The following is a 23,572-nucleotide window of genomic DNA, read 5'->3' on the forward strand; positions in this document are numbered from 1 at the left end:
GACGCTTCTTTCAGTTTCAGTTCAGCTTAAGTTTCATTTTATTCAAGCATTTTCACTCTAGGTCATTCACTCACAAATCATAATTACATGTTGTCGGAAAGGGAACCTCAGCTGAAACTCTTACAGTGGGCTGAAGACATGTTTAGTTTGTGAGCGCAGTTGTAGTCATTACACTTATCAAACCAACAAAATCTTCTTAAGTATGACAATTAATTTGTATACTTTTGTGGTCTTTAACAAGTCAACTATGCCAAAACTAAATCTTACAAATTTTAGAAATAGTTGCAATGTTAAAATAAAGATTACAAACGCAGCCTACTTCAGAAGATGCATTTTTGCCAAATCTTTCTATTCAATGTTTGGCCCTAGAAATAAATAAACAGCGACATTTCTTTGCACAGTGACTGAAAAGCTGGCCAATCACAGTACAGCCCAACCATGCACCAACCATGATATTATAAGATTGTTAACAGAACCCTTTCAGCTTTCTACCCGCCGACTCCTTGTCTGGAACCCTGTCGCTCTCTGTTGTTAACCCCACCACCCTGTCTCGTGCGTCTGGTGTTTTGAGTTTGGGGAATGTCAGAGATCACAACCTGAGGTATTTGGTTCAAGAGCTACGTGATGTAGAGAAGAACAGCAGGTGTTGAGGCCAACAAGTTGCATAATAAAAGTCAGTCGCTAAGCCAAGAGCGCAAACCATTAAGCATTCTTTAAAGTCTCACTAGATAAGGCTAATTGTAGCCATACACTGTTGTGCTTGGACGGAGCCTTCAATCGCTGATAAAAGAGATGGCCCACAATTATAATAAGCTCTAGCTGAATTGCTGCCTGTGTATGAATGTGGTCAAAGAGATACCACGGCCCTTGTTTATGCAGTGGGATTCATAAGGCAATTGAGGTCAAGTGAGGCAGTTGTTTCAACATAAATAGACAAGTTGTGAGTGGGTGCGGTGAGCAGCGTGCAGGGTCTCTCAATCCAAGCCAAGAAGTATGTGGAGGTCTGGTTGTGAGTTCATTTTTGCTGACTATATGAGTTTAAAAAAATGATAAGATATTAAGGAAGCACTTATCCCACTCTTTTTTTTTTTTTTTTTTTTTTTAGACCGATTATGAGGGCAATTATCGGTACTCGCCGATTCCGAGTACCAATACTTGATAATGCCATTTTGTCTTGCAATCATGATGAAAATGTATTGTAATCAATTATTGTTCCCAAAAACATTTCACTTACATTTTCACTTAAATTTAGGCGATTCATTTATGTGATGTCTCATTCTGAACACTAGGGGAATTATGTAAAATAATTAAAAATAGTCAAGTCAAAGAGTTTGGTGACATGTTTCTCGTGTATGTTAAATGTAAAAATTAGAGCTGTCAAACGATTACATTTTTTTAATCAGATTAATCACTTAATAAAAAAAAAAAGAAGCTTTTTTATCTATATTTTTTCCCCCCGCCAAATTTGAAGAGCACCGGTTATGTGTTAATTATTTTGACATTTTATGTTATTAGGACGTCTTCAACATTTTTTTATCCACTGCACATGCTCATCCTCCCCTTTTTCTAATCAGTTAATTACTTGCATAATTTAAAATGGGAAAAAATGACCCCAATATTTTGACATGAACAAATATTCTAAATGTGATACGCAAACATTCATTAAATGCTTTACTTTAATGCATGAAATTATTTATTGCTCAAACACAACCTGTGCTACCTTAAACATAGCCAGCCATCCGCTGTCACGCTAAAGGCTAATCTATGGTCAAAATGAATAGTGCGATTAATCTGCGTTAATTCATGATTAATGCGATCATTTTTTGTGATTAATTAATCAATTAACGTTTTGACTTTGACAGCACTAGTGAAAAGATGCAAGACAGCTTCTTGAAAATACCACAAGCACAGCGTGTCACCTGCCTGACTTTCTGCGCAAAAGCGGGAGCAAGAGGGCGGTAGCGTGGCTGTATTGCCTGTAGTCGGCGACGGGGCTCAAGAAACCCGGTGCTTGCCAAGAAAGGCTCATTCATTTTGCAGACCATGATATCAGTGTGTTGTATTAGAGCGGTATCGGTACATCTTATTTAAAATAAGTTTTTCCACAAAAAAATTATTTTAGGTTTGGATTAAGCGGTTCAGAGGATGGATGGATGGATGGATGCATTGATTGACTTTGTCCACCTTCAAAGTCCAGCGCTGGCCTTTAATTCACACTGGGTGATAAACTATGTTGGCTCTGCTCTCTGAGAATCATCTTTCAAGTATCCTGTGGATGTTTCGCCACGTTTAAATATAGAAACATGGCCACATGTTTCCCTAAATCTATTAGTTTACTGTTTCCAGATGTCAGTTGAGGACCTGCACATTGTTTTTATAAGCTTGTGGGTGTGTTAATTTATTTTGTTTTCTTTTTCACTAAGTTGAACCTGCATTGCTTCTTCATTATGCTTCAGCCTACACTTAAATTGAGACATAATGTAATCTAGAGTTCACAGAGCGCATTGGTTCCTATAGTCAGTAGTGCACATAACTCCAGTTATTTTTTCTTATATATTTTTTTTATTTTTAGATCAAACAAAATGTACACGAAGAGAATTAAATAGTTGAATAACAGGCTGAATGGAATTCATGTGTTCTTGTCATTATTTCCCAGTGAGTCCAAGGATCAAGGACAGAAAATAGGGTTTCTTCTATACATTCTGCCCTCCTACTATTTGTTCATGTGTGACAATGTTTGGTTGAGTGCCAAATGACAAGAATTCCATCTTTGAAGCTTTGTGAAGATAGATCATAGTGTTTAGCGGATCCACTCAGCAATTTGCATTTTGGTTGTATTCTGTGCTGGTATGTTGACCATTATTAGTTGCAGATTGTCTATGCTCCATGAAAAAAGAAAATGAGTCATTTACAAACAAGAAACACATCTGGTGAAAACAGTGCATGGAGCTGAGCACGAAAAGCATTTTGTGGTCACAACCGGCCCCCAGCAAACTAAATAACCACAGATGAGGAATGCACCCAAAAAAAGCGTTTACAACTCGTGCGCGCAAAAATGTGTTTCTAATCTTTTCAGGCAAGTGATGATAGGAACCAGATCAAATCCTCATCTGTTATGGATGAGCCATGTCTTTCGATGGAGGTCAGTCAGTATATTTCCATCACATTGTACTCTGTAAAAGGATGTTCGGGAGGCTGTGAGATCGTAATTCGATTTCGAACAATGTTGAAGCAAAATCTCTGCCTCAAAGCTTTGTATAGGATTCATATTTCCACCCAGACTAAAGGTTTGCAACCGTACACAATATTCCGGGCAAAAATACGTTGGCGCGATGGAGGCGAGCCAGGAGAAAAGTGTCCGTAAAAGAAAGAATGTCCAGTGTTTGGGGTCATTTGACACAAAAAAAATTAAGATGAATTGCAATGTGTCCTGCAACAGCACTTAAACGCTCGCCAACACTAGGACACATTCCGATGTTAGTTGATTTTATATAGCCTTTATTACTAGTTAGAATATATTGTAATGTAAGTGGTTAAGGATATGTGTTACAAGTGCACTTTTGATAGCTTCATTGAACAAACAAAAAACAAAAACAAAAAAAACACACTTAATATGCACCTTTATGCACCAGCTGCCGATGGCGGTAAGTCACACCAAGTTAAGTAACTCTAGGTTTGCCAGTTAACAGCTGGGCATCCCATTAAGGCCTAAAGTGCCTGGCAAAACATGCCTCTAAAACCTATGGGTGACTTTTGAGTCACTCCCGAAAACCTGAAGTTTTCCTGGAAATTCAACAATATTAAAAATAATTGATATCTCAGCTACTGAAGCAGAAGCAGAATCCCAAAAACATTTTAGAGCTTGTGGCGTTTACACAAACCTAAGTTTATTATTGTACATTAAAAAAATCAACAAACAAATGTCGCATTTGCGGGTGTACAGCACAATATATTTACTTTCAACACTGGAGCGCAGTCGGAATAAACTCGGGGGGTAGGGGGGGGGTTATTCGTCGTCCATTCCGTTATAAAACCATCAACATTTTCAACATCCTCATTGTCTACAAACATATTTCTTAACAGTATGTCACTGTCGACTCGTTACACTGGTTGAAATTCCTCCTGCGCCTTCGTCAATCGTGTCCCGCAAATCTGCGTCAACCATAAACGCTCGGATAAAATTCCAGCACATGCTATGAGGCCCACGTCACCCTCTCGTGCATATTCTGATGCATTTCATTGGCTAAGAAACCAAGAATTGGTCAAAACACAACAAAATGACCCGGGTTTAAAGGGAGAAGAGCGCAGGTGCGCTCCCGGCTTTAACGGTAGAAGCGCGATCACGTGCTCCCGGCCTTAATGGGTTAAATCTATACACACTTAAAGTCACAGATGTATGGACGGTGACCAAATGGACAAAAATAACTGCTCCTCACATGTATGTATGTTATTATGTTTGACAATAGAAACTCATTTAAAAAAATGTAATTAATCAAATGGTGGAATTCTTGATTCTAAAAATGTTTGATAGCTGCAGCCTTCGAATTAAGAACCACGAAAACATGTCTGAATGCTTCTCCGTTTGAGACTCATTTGATTGTGAAGTTGTTTATTTTCCAAAAGCAAACATTATAGTTAGCTTTGGATTGGGTAAAAATCCCAAGGGGTAATGGTACTGTGCATGTGCCACATGCTCTACAGTTGAACTACATAGCTGTTTATGTTTATGCTTAGCTGGCCTTGTGCGCGTGTTTGTGTATGTTTTCTGAGTGTTGTCTTGGAAACGACACCTGTGAGGTTAAAATGCCACAGAGTTCAGTGTTAAAACATGAGTGTAAATCTTTTACATGTAGCCTGCAGTCATTGTTCAATCAGCAGACTCATTCCTGCTGTCTACACTGGGGTCATGTTTACCTGCAGCAGAACATATGAAAAACTGAAATGGATGGATGGCGGCGGACGGGGGGAAAGATTTTTTCCCTGTAGTTATTTTGATTGATGCAAATATTTTTAACTTTTATCAAGACTTTTCTTAGGTCCAAGTTTTTATTTGTAAAATTTTGTCTCGCCGTTTGGCAGAACAAAACAGTGGCCTGGAGTTTGACATTGACCCTTCATAACTAAAGAGACTCATTGATTCAGAAACACTGACCTTTCTTCCATTTGTCGCGCATTCCCCCCTCCTTGACACATTTGTTTTCGTTTGTTTTCACTGCAACCTTTTCAAACGGTGTTGCCTGTTTGAAAGTGCAAGTCTCAGCCTCACGTTGCAAAGTCCTCATCTTGGGCCTGAGGACGAGATGCTGCAGTGGTGAAGAATCGCGATCCTGTAGCAGCCCAATCAAGCACTCTTTATGTGGTGTGCGTTTCTCTTCCACTCAGTCATTTCTCCAACTACATACCATTTGTGATCTGTAAATTGACCACAGTAAATTGAGTCACAGTGACCTATTTTTTTTTAAATGAGGTTTTGGCATAATCATAAAAGAGAATGAGCACAGTTTTCCAATGATATCTCATGACATCTATTGCGCTGCACTACTCCGTACATCATTACTGCTCATTACATCATTACCACAGATATAGGTAGATACGACACACCCACTTTGAGCTACATGCCAACGCCAACCCTATACTGTAAGCTTGGAGACTCAGGGGCGGTGGTCACAAATGGTCGTGGTTGCAAGGTGGTCTCCAATTGTCATGTCACATGTGCGGCCGACTAAATCATCCGCAAGGGGAGATCTTGTAGTTTAGCTGTATAAACACGCTTTGCTTGCACAAACCGCAGCGAATCAATTGTGTACTGTGTTGTTTACCTAATTATAATTGGAATAAGGGGAGCCGTTTCGATTCGCTGGGAGTCTGCTAAATTCCATCCCGCAATGGTGTTAAACAGGGGTGGGCACACTCTGTCCTCAAGGGCCGGAGTCCTGCAGGTTATGGATGTTTCCCTTCTCCAACACAGCTGATATATGATCAGTTCATCAGCAACCTGTTGATTGGAATGAGCTGCATTGGAGCAGGGAAACATCCAAAACCTGCAGACTCCGGCCCTCGAAGATCGAGTTTGCCCACCATTGGTGTAAAACCTTATTTTTTTTTCTTCACTGGCCATCATCCTCTTCCGTACAACCTAGCTTGTTCGTCTAGTGAAAAAAGTAGCGATATGAAAATATTTAAAATTCCTCTAGAAGGCCAGCTTCTTACAATAAAGGAATTTCACTGTAAACGGTTGTGTAATTTCTAAAACGTTGACCCATTGTGTAATGAGGATCGTGGCTCACACTTCCGGTAAGGACGCTGATGTTATCCCGAAAATTTGCACGCTGCTAGCTGAATTAAAAAAAAAGGAAAGAAAAGAAAATGAAGCAAACGTTTCACATTTGGTGACGGTTATGCGAGTTAGGTAAATTATATTTAAACTTATCAACATTTGTTTTCAGCATGACTTGGCAAAGGTCAGGGTCAGTTCAGCAGGGAAGGAATCTCTCATAGTACTGCAAGCAAATCATTCCTCTGGCCTTGTTCTCTTTGCAGCTTCATTATGACAAACCTTAATGGCATTGTTCATCTTCAGCCACATGATTAGTCACTCATACTCCCCGCCATGTCGCCGACTCAAGAAAGAATGTAGCAAATTTTTATCACTTGACGCTTTGAGTCACGTCACCATAGTTTGACATGTCGCATTGCACGTCTGTCTCATGATGTTTGTAAAACATTCCGAGAAAATCTAAACAGTGCATTCCACATAGCAGGATGCTGTCCTGGCCAGTGGGGGAACAGGATCATGTGTTTGTCAGGAAGACCAACACATGAGTAATCAATGCTTTATGTGCCCTAGTGATGCTAAACACACCAGGAAACAAAGCTGGAGCTGCCAAGCAAGCAGTACTTTCCATGCTGAAAAGTGCTGTATGATCACCCGGAAATGGGACAGGATGAATTGAAGCCACAGGAAACTGAAGAGCCCATAGTATTTCTGGCAAAGCAAATAGCATCTTGAAGTAATTGAAACACTACTTGGCTACAACCAGTAGAGGCACTGTTAATTCACCCTCAACTAGTTGAAGGTCTAAAGAATAACATGACACTGAAGTTGAGCTAGAAGACATCTACCGTACAAGGGTACCTCCTCAGGGAAGTGTTTTTCACTTCAATACAACACTGGAGTTATTTCAAAGGTCCAAAACCATGTGAGAGACAGATTCTTGGGTTGGCTCTCCTATATGTGTTGAATCTATCGCGCATCAAACTGCTGTAAAGCCTCCTGAGACAGGCGTGTTAATTCTGATTTGCCTTTATGACTAAAACTGGCTTTGCAAGGAATCCATTTATTTATACTGTACATTGTTGCCATATGTCTTATTTTTGCTGCCAACGTTTTCTTTTGCGCAATTTATTGTAAGCCGACTCGATCATCCTTCTGACCATCAAGCTCTTTAAAGCACATATTTAAAGAGATTACTTTTTGGCATATTTTATCCTGAATCCCGAAAGATGTGTTTAAAAAGTATTAATATTGACCTGGATGAGATGTTTGAGATTATTTTGGGGAAAAATACCCAGACCCTTTTGGACCAGCCTTAGTGTCTGACAGCATAATCACATGGTGTAGCAATATATTATATCAATTGTTGACATTTTTAGTTCTCTTGGTTAGACTGTAGGGCACTTAGGATGGAAGCGTTATGAGGTTGTCAAACCTTTGACAAACAGCAAAGCTATTGAAGGATCTTTAAGGTTACTGGCTTCCTTTTGGCTATATGAAGAAATATACTTTCATATTTGCCAAATGCTGTCACTGTCTCAATAATTAGCCCCACTCTGTCACATCAGCGCAAGATTTATCCACCTGTATTGTAGCAAATTATCACATCAGGCATTTTCGGGCAGTTGGTGTAAAACCAGAAGCTTCCTACTTGGCATATACAGTGTATGCTATCATATGAGTACCAGGATTACCAAGAAAGAGCAGTCTTGCTTTCTACGAAAACCCTTGAGTCATTGGTCACTTGGAAGCTTGAAGCACCATCAAATCAACTATAAACCATGTGGTACCAGACAAAGCACATGACTTGAAGAGTAAAACTTTGTGGAGCGATGCAGGGCACAGTTAAAGGAAGATATCGGGGCACCAGATTCACTTTTTTTTTTTTTTTTATTGGGAGCACAGTAGCCCTTGGCCTGAAATTTTAGGGGGGCCCAAGTAGAAAAAATAGGGATTCACAGTAAATTGACTTGTGAAGTAAATATTCACATTTCCAGTCATTTTCACTAAATAGGCTGAGGTTTGGAGCAGAAGTTGGTTAACAACAAAGGGTATTGAAGAATAAAATTTATTTATGTGTTTAAATAAGCACATTTACCGGTCTCACATGTGTAAGTAGATGAAAAATTTACTTACACTGTCTCAAATGTTTTGGGCAAAATTTTATAACCCACTGCAAATAACATTTATTTTTATAAAAACATTCAAAGATGAAAACTTTTTACCTCTATTTTTGCATCACAAAACTGTTGCACAACCTCTTATAGTTATTGTTTGTGTTGCATTTTTATTTTAAGCCATTATTATGTGTTTAACATGTGCATACCCTCCGTTGTTCATTTGGGAAGCACGGAGCAGCTGTGAAATAATTAAGGCCTTAAAATGACCTGTGAAATGTCCTGTTGTTGTTTTTGTTTTTGTTTTGTTTTATTTATTAGACTGATCATACTGTGTAGTCATATGGATAAACCTCCCCAATTGGTGACTCAAATAATTTAATGACATTAAAATGTCGACGGAAAATGTCTGCCTCGAAGATTACTTGCGATCATTTTCCCCACACGGTTTGTTGTTACTGAGGACTCATGCATCATGCTGCGTAAAAATAAGTTGTCACAATGGCTGTGAGCCAGAAGCATAGAGTGCATAAAATACATAATGTCAAACATTTGGGATCATTTCACACATAAAAAAAAGAAGAAGAATACAACACAATACAATACAAGGCAGCAGAACTATACCTTGACAGCACATGTACAAAGTTAGCTAATTTATTTAGTAAGCTACCACTGTTAGCTAAAACGTATTGTAGTCGTGCCCCCTCAAATTGTCTCGGAGAGATACAGCCTCCGGTGCACTTTCAATAACTTTATTGTACAAACGTTAACAAAAAGTTTTTTTATGAGCACCTATAGCCACAAGTGACACGCAGACACTCATCAACATGCAGACTGGCCGATTAATCAATAGGATAATCTGTAGCATAATCAATTTAAAAAATGTCAGAGGCTGCATGCAGCCTTAGTGTCGTTTCTCATTGAAGCTCTCAAACAAAATTTACTGTATTTCAGGAGATAATTGCATTAAAACACATAAAAGATTCTGAACAATGCATGTATTTCAGTGGAACAGCCGAAGTGCATTAGGTCCCACCCTATTTCAGTTGTCCTTATGTGGATTAGTGATAAACTGATAATGCAGTTTCTCTTGAAAGATAAACCACTTTGACAGAAATCTAACGTGCACTGTTGACTGTGCAGATGAAAGATGAAGATGGACATCATGTGTTTGATACATCACAAGTGACATCCTTTGTTATTGTTTTAAAACAACACCCCATTTGCTCCTATGGCCACGTGCCGAGGTTGTTCCACAAGTAGTCGGTGCACATTGTATTTCCTTTCCTCTCAGAGGAATCGCTTCTCCTGTCCAGACTAGTCACGGCCACTTATTTTTTGGGGGCAAAAAACAGTTGTTCATCCTAAAAAAATCAGCATAGATAATAGGCTTATTTATACCTCTGAAATAGCATTCATGTTTTCACCGGTTTTAGCTGAGCTGATGAGGAGCAGAAGCATTACTGTAGCCTATAGGGAATAAATTAAACGGGACCTCTCTAGGCGACGGAGGAAGCACCTGTTCCATAGCAGGGTCATTATCAGCCGTTATCTTAGTGCGCTGTTGAGGCCGGCGCTCAGCACTCTGACGCAAGGTTTCATTGTACTCTTCTGCAAGCTCAGGATAAAGCTGTTTACCCTTGTCTTTTCATTCATCACTCTTTGAGCTCAGCAGGGGGGGGGGGGGGGTGTTATGCTGGTCTCATTTCTTTTCATTTTTCTTTTTTATATTAATCGTAAAAACCTGGAACACGGGTGTGTAGACTTTTTATATCCCCTCTATGTGAACTGGAAAGGCAGTGCTACAGGTGTAGTTCTTGATGCTTTGCTCAGTTTGCGGGCAGGCAAACCAATTCATGATCCAAGGTGTTTGACCATTCCCATGGCAAGTTGCTTCACATCGATTCCACTTTTCCTTTTCTTTTTCCCATCAAGTGATGCGAACCAGAGATGACAGAATTTACTGGATTATGTCTGTTTTGGTATCAATGTTGACCATACAATCTGCAGTTTACATTAACAATTGCATGAGATTCTGTGGATTCTACGTGGGAATTATTTTGTGCTTCTGACTGCAGGCTATATGAATTTCAACATCTTACCTGAATTGTGATTAAAATGTGTGAGTCATTTTTTTGGTGAATTTGTGTTAGGTAAGCAAGCAAAAAAAAAATAATGCTTCATCTGATAATTGATTCTTCATATTACTGGTAAAAAAACAAATTGGAGGAAAAAGATGATGTTTGTAAACCAGTTTTTGAAAATCAATGCCAAAACATAGATTTTTAGTTTGATCTAAAAAAAAAAGAAAGATTTTTTTCAGGGAACTGACTTTGGAAAATGGATAATTGTATTGGGGGTGAGGGGGCGCATTTCTGCTTCTGGCTGCAGGCTATATGAATTTCAACATCTTACCTGAATTGTGATTAAAATGTGTGAGTCATTTTTTTTGGTGAATTTGTGTTAGGTAAGCAAGCAAAAAAAAAATAATGCTTCATCTGATAATTGATTCTTCATATTACTGGTAAAAAAACAAATTGGAGGAAAAAGATGATGTTTGTTAACCAGTTTTTGAAAATCAATGGCAAACATAGATTTTCTATAAAAAAAAAAAAAAAAGAAAGATTTTTTTTCAGGGAACTGACTTTGGAAAATGGATAATTGTATTGGGGGTGAGGGGGCGCATTTCTGCTTTCAAGTTGTATGCGGTGAACTCATTGTGTGTTTTTAATCTACGCTGAGTCTGAAGTAAATCCGCATATTGAGCTTGTTTCTGGACAATGCTTGGCTGTAAAAGCTCTTCATTTATAATACAATACACAAAGTATTTATTCTGACATTGCAGTTCCTACACATATGGCATTTATAAAGCTGAAATTACATGCAAAGGAATTTTTTAACTTCCGAGACGATGCCTCCTGTTCTATATGACTTAACTTTTTGTGTTCTTATTTCTGTGGTTCAGACCATCATGGCCATCTAAAAATATCTACCCCTAAAAGGAACCATATGTGCCCACCATTGCATAACAGATCAACAACACGGAAACGTAATTGTTGTTAACAGCAGGAATCTAAGATGAACAACGGCGGTGCCATTTTTGGATTGAGTAAAACGTAACAAACTGCATGTTATGTTTCCAAGCAGGTGTGCTGACTTGTTTGTTTCTTTTATTTATCGTGTTGACCTTGAGAAATGGCGGTAGATGAGGAAGGTGAGAGAGAAAATTTGGGCCATCAGCCGTCTTGGCCGGACCTCTGTTGTTTTGTTTGCTGCTCATCCTGTAGACCTGATAATATGGCGCTTCTGGTCAGGCAGCATGCCGTTGACCTTCTCACCCCCTCGCTGGCCTCTGACACCTCGGATTCCACTTTCCGTCATTGTGTTTGCCTTCCTGCCGTGCGACTCGTCCAATGAATGGGGAAAGTACAAGGTAGAAAGTAGAGGATTTTGGAAGTACATCATGGAGCGCACGTTTTCCTGGCTGTATTGTCTCGAGCATTGCGTTGACGTTCAGGCTGCATTAATGTTCACCAGCTCTGTGGTCTCCATTACATCATGTTGTAAAGAACAATCAATCAAAAGTGCACATTTTTTCATGCCTCACTTGCAAATTTAAGTTTAAAGTTTCAGAAATGTGAAGAAGTAAAGCAAAGTTGACCACTGTATAATTGAAAAGGGGTGATTTTCCCAAAATGCTGTCTAAAATTCTATTGTACAATGAACCCCATTTATCACTGGGTACACTCTCCAGACTAGGAATGAACGATTTCAAGGAAAGATTGAATTGCGATTTATTAATTTTTTTCCTCACAGAAATTGTGATTTCCATTTGATTCAGATTTATTTATTTTTTCTTCAGGACAAGACTATGGGCACACTTACACTAGAACTATTGTACCATGCCCAAGTACGCTTGCCACTAAAGTCCGGTAGTGTGAGCGCAATCGATCCGCACCTGAGTACGTTTCAGATCCCCAGTTTAGCACGATTGGGAGAGGTGGGACAGAGAACTTCACAACCAACAAAAGGCTGCATTTGAAGGGCAGGCAAGCAAAATGTATTTAATCTTATCATATCCTGACTTTGGGTCTGGACTGGCACCAAAGTTGCACCGTCTCCACTTTACACACTTAAAGATGATAATAATTTATCAACTAATAGCTATTTCCTTGCATAACCCGCTCGACAGCATTTAGCCAATAGTGTCACTGTAGCAAAGCCAAAGCCATGCCGCACGCTTAGCTGTGTGGAAAAATTAGGTCTCACTCTGTGCCATTGCGTAACTCCAGATTTAATAAAAAGTTATGAAAATAACCTCATATATTTATCCGAGTCCTGATCGGGATACAACATCCGATTCCGAACGAGTCAGCAGTCGGGCCTGATTTCCGATCACGTCATCGGATCGGGACATCCCTACATACATCAGTACTCAAAATGTATATTCTCTTTGCTCTGTGGGAGCAGTGACCATGTTAGGGACCTTCTCTGCCTCTTCTTTTGTTCTTAATGTTTTACTTTGAACGATTCAGGATGTTCACAAGTATTAACAATACAATCCACAATATAGCACAGGTGCAAAGGCTAAGACATGATGTAGTGGGGGAACACTGCATTAAGAACACCGTGTCTAAGGAGCTTTTGTGGTTGAAAGGTTGTGTGAAACTCAGTCTTTATTTATCCCCCTAATAAATAGATAAATATTGCAAGTGTAAGGACAAGTCTATTTATTTCCATCCCTGTTTAAGCTCCATCACTGCAGAGAAAGAGAAAGCCTTGTGACACTTCTCTCGCTTTCCGCTGGTCATCCCCACCCAGTTATATTTAGGATGTGTCACGCTTACTTACCAGTAGGAGTTCCATCACAACAGGAGAATGTCGCTCCCCCTAGTCAAGTGCATTTTTTTTTTCAATCAACGCTGCCTCTCGTGGACCCCACAGTGACAATGCTTAGCAGGTCAGACTGCAGATCTGGTGTCACAGGCTGAGGTGGTGAATAGGGCAGTGGGGTGGGAGCCAGTCATGCTGTATAGCTGGAGGGCAACCCCTTTTCTCGACTTTGACATCAATACAGCAAGCGTGTCCCAGAGTTCAATTGTCACTTGACTGCAGGCTAATTTGAGAACAGGAGATGCCCTGTCTTGTTGCCTTTGCGTGTGTATCAGTGTGTGTGTGTGTGTGGCGTGTATAAAGTTATACGTGCCGATCTTTCCACCTGTTCCTCACGTGGATTTTTTTGTGCTTTCGCGGAGCTAATTTACAGTTCAACTTCTCTTTGATGCCGCCTGTCATTCATTCCCTAATAAATTTCCCAGCATTAGGTGGGTAGAGTTGTAAATGAGACATCAGATGTACCCCTGGGCAAAGCACTTAATCTCTACTTCTCTGAAAAGGCAACCGATCAGTCCTTGCTTATGCTGGTGGGCTTCCAGATGTGCATTTGTTTTATTGCCTTAGGATCATAGCGGCCTGATTTACTTTAACTATCATGTGTCTGTTTTTAACTCATTCACTGCCAGCCGTTTTCAATGTTCCCCATGTTACCAGCAATTTTGGAACATTTTGACTGATCGTTTAAGACCCACAGAATATTGTGTTCTTTGACAATATAAGCACTGAACTAGACTGCAGTCCATATAGCGCTAGAAAAAGTGGAGTGTTTTTTCCACCACTAGCGCTTTCCGTTTTCAAGTAGAGCATGGGCTGGTTCCACCAAAAACATGTTTTTTAACTAGAAAGCGGAGAAAATGAGTTTTTGCATGCAAATAATGTCAATAACTTTTTGATTTCGATTTTGATGATAATGCGTTGCTTTTGTGACGACTACAACTATATAACAGCAAAATCAAGACTGAGAAAGGGCAAAATCATGTTTTTTCTTTACAGATATATTCACAATTTGGCACCCGGTCACCTGTGGATTAGCATATTAATAAATAAAAAAATTCACTGTTATTTTAAAATATATATTTTTTGTTTTCTGATTAGTTTTTCCCTCTACCGTGACACTCTGTACCTAAACTTGTATGGCTTCCAACATGTTGGAAATTCTCTCCCTCATAATCAACGTGATGAGCTGAGATTCACCACCAAATTTTTTTTTATCTCCAACTTAAAAGCTAAACTGATCTCAAATCCAAAACGATGCAATGCCTCTATCGAATGGTGATCTGTTCTTCATTACAATAGCTTACAAATACAAACCTGAATTTTGCAGACAAGCTGGGCAAAAATGTTGCAATGAAGAAAATGTCAAGTGTAAAAGTAGTTACAGGCTTGGCAATTAATTAATTAATTAATTAATTAATTAATTACATTATTTATCCTAAATAGCCAATTTTTTTTATTTAAATGGATTATTTAGTGGACAACTCAATAAAATAGTAGACACAGACCGTGACTATTTTGCATTTTGATACAAAACAGTGGAAAAACATTTTATAAAAAATAAATATATTTTTTCTCCCTGAGAACAGCATTGTGGCTTGACTCATTACGTTGCTTTAGTGCCAAGTCCCGCTACACCGTGCACGAAGCTTCTGATAACAGTTGGCCACTCACGTCCGCACTCCGCACATTAGGCGATGTAATATGTGTGGACTCACAGCAATGTGAACTGTGCCAGCCTGGATCGCGTTTTGAGAACCCCCATACAATGCTTTGCATCTTATCACTTTTTGTTAATCCATCCAAGGATATGAGTGTCATTCAAGGAACACACAGGTTGCTACAGAAATAGGACAAATGCTATAATCATGAGCTTAATGTGGACAAGCTCCCATTCAATTGAATAGGCCGGCAAGTCGAGTCACTGGCTGCTCGTATATTTTTATAGCAAGCGTCGCAATAGCTATTTACTGATACATGTAAAATTATATATATATATATATATATATATAGTCAAAAGTACTATTGTAAAACAGTCACGATGTGTAGCCTACCGTATATAGTATATTCTATGGCTTGACGGCACATGACTCTCTCTGTCTCACTGACCCGCCGGAATTGTATTTCTGTCCAGCAGCAGCTGTGTGTGTGTCCCTTACATTTTCCCTCCGTAAAAGGATTGCCATTGTCTGGCTTTAGCTATCGATAAACGTAATACTTGAAAAGACGTATGTGGTTTTGTCATTTAGACTGAAATTGTTTGAACGTGCTCCCGCCTCCATCTAAGCCTCTATCCATGTGTAAATAAATGAGTGTGTCTTTGTCTTACATGTCCATACACTTACAGACATAAACACTCACGCACACAGGATGTTATATCAACTGTGATCGTCCGAGGTATGTGGTCTGCGCAGTGTTGGTCTCTCTTTTTTGACACCAATGAATGGCATAGTTGGAATATTTTAGGTCACTGTTGTCATCCTTGGGTCGTTTTTGGCGCGAATGTGCGCGTGCTCACACACCTACCCTCACAGCACCACAATGCAGGTTAAACAGATTTCCTGTAAGCCATTGTATCTGGTGGCTTCCTGGTCAAAACCTTCACGTTGAAGAAGCTCGCTTGCTTTCTCCCCAGCAATTTCCGCTCCCTTTCCCGTTCCTTCCTTTTTGCATGCTCTTCTGCGCTCACTTTTTCCTTTGTCCCACAACATTCTCTGTTGTCTTGATTTGACATGACCAGAACTTCTGCACTAAACTCCTCCCAAGATCTTCCCCAAACAGCTCAAATTTGGAAGCATAGAATTGTACAAAATGCCTACTATCGTTAAGATTTGGGGGAATACAAGTGTATTCATTGATAGGGTAGACAGAACCTCGGGATCATGTGGGTACTGGTGGAAATAAGATTTTGTCCACTTTCAATAAAAAAATAAAATTCTGAGATCAATTATATTTCTAACTACGTACTTGTTCCAGAGTCCTTGCTGTCACTATCATAAAACCTTTAGCTTGACTTTGTTTTTCTTTTTTTACATAAAATCAATCAAGCAATAAAGCACTTAATTTGAATGAGGAGGATAACGAACCGATGTTTCACTAATGTACCTTACACATTTCATGAAATGAAATTAAATTAAAATGAAATAATCATTTCTTTTGTCTTGTACACAAAATTTGACCTCTGCATTTGACCCATCGCAGTGAACACACATTGTTTGTGGCACCCACTGGAGTAGGGGGCTGCTTGAGAGACCGGGGGAGCAGTTTGGTGTATCGTTGTCTTGTTCAAGCACACGCAGCCATATGTCTAGGGATGGTCTTGAACCGGAGTCTCCAAGGAGGCGGGTGACAATCCTAACTGCTTGGCCATTGCTGCCACCATTTAATTTTTTAACATTAACTGTAACACAAGTGGCAAAGGCTACTACTCGGGGTGTCACGGTAAAAGTATTTGAGATAAATTGATTTGTATTGATGTATTTAGTCTACTATTCAAATTAATAACTCAGGGATTTTATTTTTTATTTTTAGGTAGTTTTATTTTCAAATATAACATTTGACCTTTTAATAACGATGAAAAAGTCAAATAAACTGGTCAATATAAAGATGAAATACCGTAAATGTGTTTTTAAACAATGTGCTTAGTAGGGCTGGGTGATATGCCACAGCAGACAACCAACACACTAACCAGAACCCCACAAATCTAGCACTGAACATATGACAGTTTTGGCACCGAAATGTTCTGTAATGCTGGACAAGTCATCGGTAACTACTTTAGCCTCTTCTCATTTTCTTTTCTTATAACCTTCCTTTATTATTGAAAAATGGAAAAGGCAAACAAAAAAAAACAGGTTGAGCTCATCATTTGATGCTGGCTGAAATTAGGTCATGTGAGGCACTCCGATGGCCCACTTGAGACAACGTCACACTTTTTGACAAATATTTTTCCTGAAACTTTCATCCAACTCAAAATTTTACAAGCTTTTAAGGCACTCACTCACTCGCTCAAACGAATCAATCCACTGTATCTTTTACTTGCAGTCTAGCTTTTTCCAGGGAGCAGTCTAAACACAGTTTCAGAGCCAGGCCAGTTGAGCCTCTAGCAAAAACACAACAAGAGCAGACACAAACACTTTACGCCAAATGCTTGTCTGCCTCCCATATTTTGGCACCACTTCTCTATTACGTCTTCAAAGTTTGTCCAGCCTTCAAAGTTTGTCCAGCCAACAGAGGTTACTTGATGTGGTGTCTCAGGGCATATCATATCTGTGTAAATGGATCGGTACTATATAGTGTACTTTTTTAGAATTAAAATTGCTCTAACGCCATTTTAAAGTCTCGCCGAGTTCCATTGTTTGCAAATGACTCTAATGACAGTTGTAAAACCCATGATTTGTCTTCTGTGTGTGGAAAATGAAAGATCAATTCCAGATCATATTTTAGAGCTAAGTCTCTCAATGAGGATGGGATTATAATCCTTCTGAGGGCAAAATGATAAAATTGTATTAAAAGAGACTCATATTAAAGACAGACACTCACACTGGTGTGTGGATGGTGCGAATGTTTGGTGGTGATCAGAGGAGCCCGTAGGCACACACTGGCAGCTACGCTTCCGTCAGTCTGCCCCAGGGCAGCTGTGGCTGCATACCGGTAGTTTGCCGCCACCAGAGTGTGAATATGTGCGTGCATGAATAATGTATCAATTGTGAAGCGACTTTGAATGTCCAGAAAAGCGCTATATAAATCTGATGCAAATGAACAGAAAGTCTCAAAAGAAGGTATGCAGGATAATTAATTGCATGAGAACCAGATTGTACAAGACTGTGCTGTATGCAGTGCTCAGTTGTGTATTCATTGTTTTTTTTACAATGCAAATGTTCATCTTACTGTACTTGTTAGTGCACTTTATGAGTTTGTGGATTCCTACAAGCCTTTATTTATGCTTTATTTGGTCTCATCCATGTGCATCCAGTAGCGTGACATGGAGTAGTAGATATTTCTTTTTTTTTCATTTATACTCACATGCACACCGTCGCAGAGTGTGAACAGAACCTACGCTGCCTACACACAAGTCAGGCAAGTGTACACCATCAGTGACTATGCCAAACGGCGCTCAAAGAGTTAAAAATAAGAGACAAAGTTGAGGTTGGCATGTTGGCTTGGCCCTCGACAAGTGTTCCACTTTCTCATGTTGCCTTTTTGAAAAATGAATCCCCCATTTCTGATCTAGAAGGTGATCAGTACTGTTGCACGTTTTTGCGCCCCTGTATGTTAATTCTATCTGTACTGATTTGTATGCGTATATGCCATTTGATTAAATTAAATTTACTGTATTTTTTATTATGCACTGAACTATAGCTAAAAAATACATTTAATAAGCCATTCAAAACAAAGCATTAAAGTTGAGTTTACTTTGTCCAAAGCCTTTGTAGCATCAATAAAGCACAGACAAACTCAAGTACTCAGTAACTGAGATATTATCCTACAATTTCTTTTAGAGCATAAATGCACACGTCTGTGCCATGCTTTTTCTTAAAGCCAAATTGATTATCACTTGTTAACACAAACATTTCCAGTCTAGTGCACAAAATAATCTCAAACACTTTTCAGACAACGCTAGCAAGAGCAATTAGCCTATAGTTTTGCAAACTGTTTCGTATGTAATACAGATATGTGTTGCTGCTGTTATTTAACTTAATGTGTACAACATTTCACATGTCATAGCATCTATTCCTTTTACAGTTCTGCCAGCCAGGAGGTTGGAAGCTGTCCAGAGAAAGAAAAGCACCCACCTTCTTCACTGTCGTGCTGACGGATATTGAATCAGACAGACACTACTGCTCCTGCCTCACTTTTTACGAGGCGGAGGTCAATCTGCAGGTAAGATTGCATACCTATAAACCTTTTTCGTTGTATACCTTTAATGGCATACCTATCAACCTTTTCACCATGATGTCACACATGCGTCCGGCACTCTGAATGCACCACTAGTAAACAAAATTTACCGTGTCATCTGACTTAGGAAAAGCAAATTAGAAAACGGTAAATGTCTTTCTTCTCTAGCGCTGATGTTTGAATGGGAGACGTGCTATCTAGTTAGCTGGCAGGCTATCCATTATATTTTGATTAATTACTCAATGACAACTGAACCAAGATTTCATACATACCTGTTGAAACATCTTTTCTAAAAATTCATTGATGTAGGTTTGGTTCCAAGTCTGTCTCTCTCTGTCTACAACTTTTTCCACTCGATTTATCCTCCTCACCGACAGGCACAAAATATTTCAGGTAAATAAAAATAATGATAGTAATAAACCTTTTGGAGTATATTCTGGAGGCCCATCCCAAAACAAAGCAAGTTTTTATCTTTGTTTTCAGTTCAAGTCGGTGGCAGTCATTGACCTTTTATCATGTTATTCTGTTCTGTTTGAAGCCATACATGTCCACACCATAACACTGGATCCACCATGTTTGACACATGGTGTGGTATGCTTTGGATCATGAGTTGTTCATTCCCTTCTCCTACTTTCTCTCTCTTCCAATCATTCCGATACAAGTTGGCCTTTGTTTAATTTACACTATTCATAATCATCTTCCATAATCATCCGGTTCTTTTGATGGTCTTGAGCTTTTTAATAATGGTCCAAACTTTTGAAGTTCATGCTTTACTATAGATTTGTGGTTGTTTTCTCAACCTCATGCTGTCCGCCTTCACTTGCATTGAGATCTCATTGGACTTCAAATGTATTAGTTGATATCATCACTATTGTAGTCCAAATACTTCTGGACCTAAGGGTATATCAGCTTGTGTGATGCACACACAAGAAGATCCTGATAAACTATGAACACCCCCTGCTTACTCCTGAACTGCTGCGCACGGGCCTCATTAATCCTGATCTAATGAAATCTTAAATCTCAAGCTCATCACTCTGTAATATATTGCCACAATAGTAAAATTAATGTTGTTGAACACTGACGATGAGTGTGAAGTACCTTCAGTTTGGTATGTCGCCATCATAATGCTTATAAGCCATCAAAGGGTATTTGGGTTGAGCAATGAGATTGATCTAATTTTCTGTTTTCCATTTTTGGATTATCATTTAGTTTTTTTTGTTTTGTTTTTTCTTTGGCACTTTGTTTTTACTTGGAGGAACACACATGCGTGACATTGTCCAGAATAAGGTCAAAACAAAGGAATGCTCAAATCGGCTTTTGGATTCACTCATGCATGAAAGTCGACATCACCATCTATCATTGATCACAACATATTCGATTGGGCTTGATTTGGTGTATGATTATGAATGACCTTGTTGAATTCTCTCCGTGCCAAAAAGCCCACAGAATACCAAAGTAATTGTTTCACTGTGTTGGCCTTTGCGAGAAGCCTCCAATGGCTCCTGTCATTCTGCCCATTGTGACTTTACATCCTTTAACATGTGCACGGCAGTCGTCAATCACATTCCAGTTTGATCAGCGAATCATTGTTTAGGTGATTTTTGCGATCTCATACAAGGAGTAGGTGTCAAGTCTCATAAAGTGGGCAAGTCACTACAGAGGAATCTTCCAAATAAACAATCGTTAATGATCTTTCCTTTTTAACCTCGCAAATAAATTGCCTTGTGTGAATCAGACCATTATTATTGACCATCCCTCTTGTTGTACAACCAAGTTACATTTCCCCAGTGGTTTAAAAAAACAACAACACATTGGGCAAATTACCACATCAAAGACAGAAAATAACCAAAAATAGCCCTGTTGTTTTGCAGAGGAGCCAAATGACGTCCGCTGTTGTTTGTCGCTAGCTGTTAAAATTTTTCAACTGCAGGCCATCATCAGGATCATCTTTTTTCAGTTATTTGTGCCTCAGTAGTATACACTCTTAGGCCTGACTCAAATAATGGGTGCTTTATTTATGTACTATGCAGTAATTTATTTACAAACATTTGCCTCATTTTGTTTTGTAGCTGCTGCGCTGATGCAATCCCTAAAAACTCCACTTAAATGTCAGTTCCTTCTCTGTGTCAAGGTCCCACCTTCTAATCTTTTAAGGAAAGTCACGGGACTGGCAAGTAGGCTGTAAATTCCACCAATGTTCCACACCAGAAGCAGGAAGTTTCTTAAAATAAACACAGCCTACCAATAAAAGCTACACTGAATGGTCTTATTTCCCTAAGCAGATTTGATTACCCATTACATTTTTATCTACTTGAATTGTTCTCTTATCCAGCCACTTGACTGTAAATTAAATGCAACTGTATTATACCTTACACCTTTCCTTCAGCCTGATAAGGAGCCAAGGCTATATTTGGCCTTGTCAAGACATCATACTCCAGCAAAACAAACACACATTCCTCAGTTCTACGTAAGGCACTGAAGATCTTCTTGAAACGTGACATTGTTTGAACAGTCTTTACTCTAAATGAATCCTTATCTGACTAATCAGATTTCCGAGAGTCCAGACAGGTGGCAGAGGAATGTTTTGCGTCTAATAATTGAACCAAATCCTAAAAATAATGTTGAAATGGGATCCCCCGTCTGGATGAGATATTTTCAAACTCTTCTGGCATGTTTTCACTGGGTGAAGAAATATACTAGATTTTGATAAGGGCTTTAGTCAAGAATGAGCACTCTTGGCTGAGGATCCAGTAAAGATTACTTGTTCATTGAGCATGTTAAAAAATGTTTTATCACAGCTGACATTTAAGTCATGATTATTTCTAAATTCATTAATCACAATTTGGTAGTCGTTTTTGCCAATATGATGCAAGTTAAGTTCAAATATTGTGCAATGGTTAGCATCTTCTAGTCCACTAATATTTCTGTAGATTTGCATGTTTCTGTGTTAGTGGGACCCATAATTAATCTTGTTGTATTCTCCAAGTGTTCAATCTTTTAATAGAATATAATTTATAAATCAGTAGTAAAAATCCCCTTAGCCAGCCAGGATCTTGGCTTGTCTAATGTATGTTGTAATACTTCCACCAAAAGATGTATGTTTTCTGCCTCATTTTAGCCATCAATAAAATGACCACAGAACTACCAGGGAAATAAAAATTCATGCTTCTTTTGCTTTAAATTAGTAAAGGACCAAATGTTTCTCCGAAATTTACAATACAATTTTCAAATTGCTTGGTGTGTTGTTCTCAATTTGAAGAGCATTTCAATGTTTAAATTTTAAATTGTGTTGGCATGTTCCAGTTCTTTGTTTTAAAGTCAAAAGTAACGTATTTGATTAAAATAACTTTTATTTTTAAACATCCCAGGGATCTAAAAGTATTGAGGTTGATGAGGATGAAGATGAAGAGGTGGAAGAGGATTGCTTGATCCAGCCAGCTGAAGTGTTTGCACCAAAAAGCCTCATTCTCGTTTCCAGATTGGATCATCCAGAAATATTCAGGGTAACAAGGCACAATGTGGTTGATTTGATTCTGTCTTGTTCGGAAAACTTTCATTTTTTTATGTCTCTGTATGTGTTGTCCTACTAGGGTTGTTTGGGACTGATCTACACCGTGCACATTGATAGCCTTACTATCCCTTTAGAGGGTTTGGTGGCCAATCTGTTTATATTCCAGGTTCCTGTGGCTGGGGGATCTCAGGTATGTCTTGTTTAAACTATAGTATTTTGTATTGATTTTGATTGTTTATCTTTGAGTTGGCCATGGCTTACTGATGAAAATTTACAAACAGTGACTCACTACCAGCATTAACACCAATGTAACCAAAGTCCAAGGTCAAAATAGTGAATGTGCTCTTTTTGTCCCAGCTTCAAAATGTCACAGACACATTACTCCAACCTTTCTGACTTTGAAATTGTATGAATGAAAAAGCTAGATTTTCTTTAGATGTAAAATTTCACTTTTGTTGCTGCATTTTAAAACGTGTGTGTCCTGCAAGCTACGATGACTGTTGCATCAGCATTTTTTTTTTTTTTTACAACAAGCCATCTGTGTTGCACACTTCATGAAGACAGTACATCATTGAAATAATTTTTTTTGCATCTTCATTATTGACATTTTGGTTGAAGCTGTGTGCTCAAACAGTCCTGACTAGAAAGCTCACTTTGCTGTACCGTTAAATGATTGGGTGTCAAACTCCAATGTTTTCTGACCGTTGTTGCCTTGTTTTTACCTGACAGAAGCTGTTTAGCCTGGGAGCAGGAGACCGGCAGCTAATCCAGACGCCTCTGAATGACACATTGCCTGTCACATGCAAGAGTGTTGCTCTGCTCTTTCAGCAGCTAGGTGTGTTCCAACACTGAGTGATCAATTAGAAAATCTTTTGACAAGAAGCC

The 23,572-nt window shown here is 38.9% G+C and overlaps 1 protein-coding gene across 1 annotated transcript in view; it reads left to right on the forward strand.

Moving 5' to 3' along the window:
- The window catches only part of sbf2 (SET binding factor 2), an 85,584-nt gene that overhangs the window by 9,321 nt on the left and 52,691 nt on the right, over positions 1-23,572 (forward strand). The window contains exons 3-6 of the mRNA XM_086071014.1: positions 19,024-19,161; positions 22,545-22,679; positions 22,767-22,877; positions 23,417-23,522. Of these exons, the coding sequence (XP_085927140.1) occupies positions 19,024-19,161; positions 22,545-22,679; positions 22,767-22,877; positions 23,417-23,522 (490 nt within the window). The remainder of the gene's footprint in view (positions 1-19,023; positions 19,162-22,544; positions 22,680-22,766; positions 22,878-23,416; positions 23,523-23,572) is intronic.

Source organism: Leptonotus elevatus, chromosome 3, assembly GCF_054856555.1.
Source record: "Leptonotus elevatus isolate MCC_2025b chromosome 3, RoL_Lele_1.0, whole genome shotgun sequence".
NCBI classification, from domain to species: domain Eukaryota; kingdom Metazoa; phylum Chordata; class Actinopteri; order Syngnathiformes; family Syngnathidae; genus Leptonotus; species Leptonotus elevatus.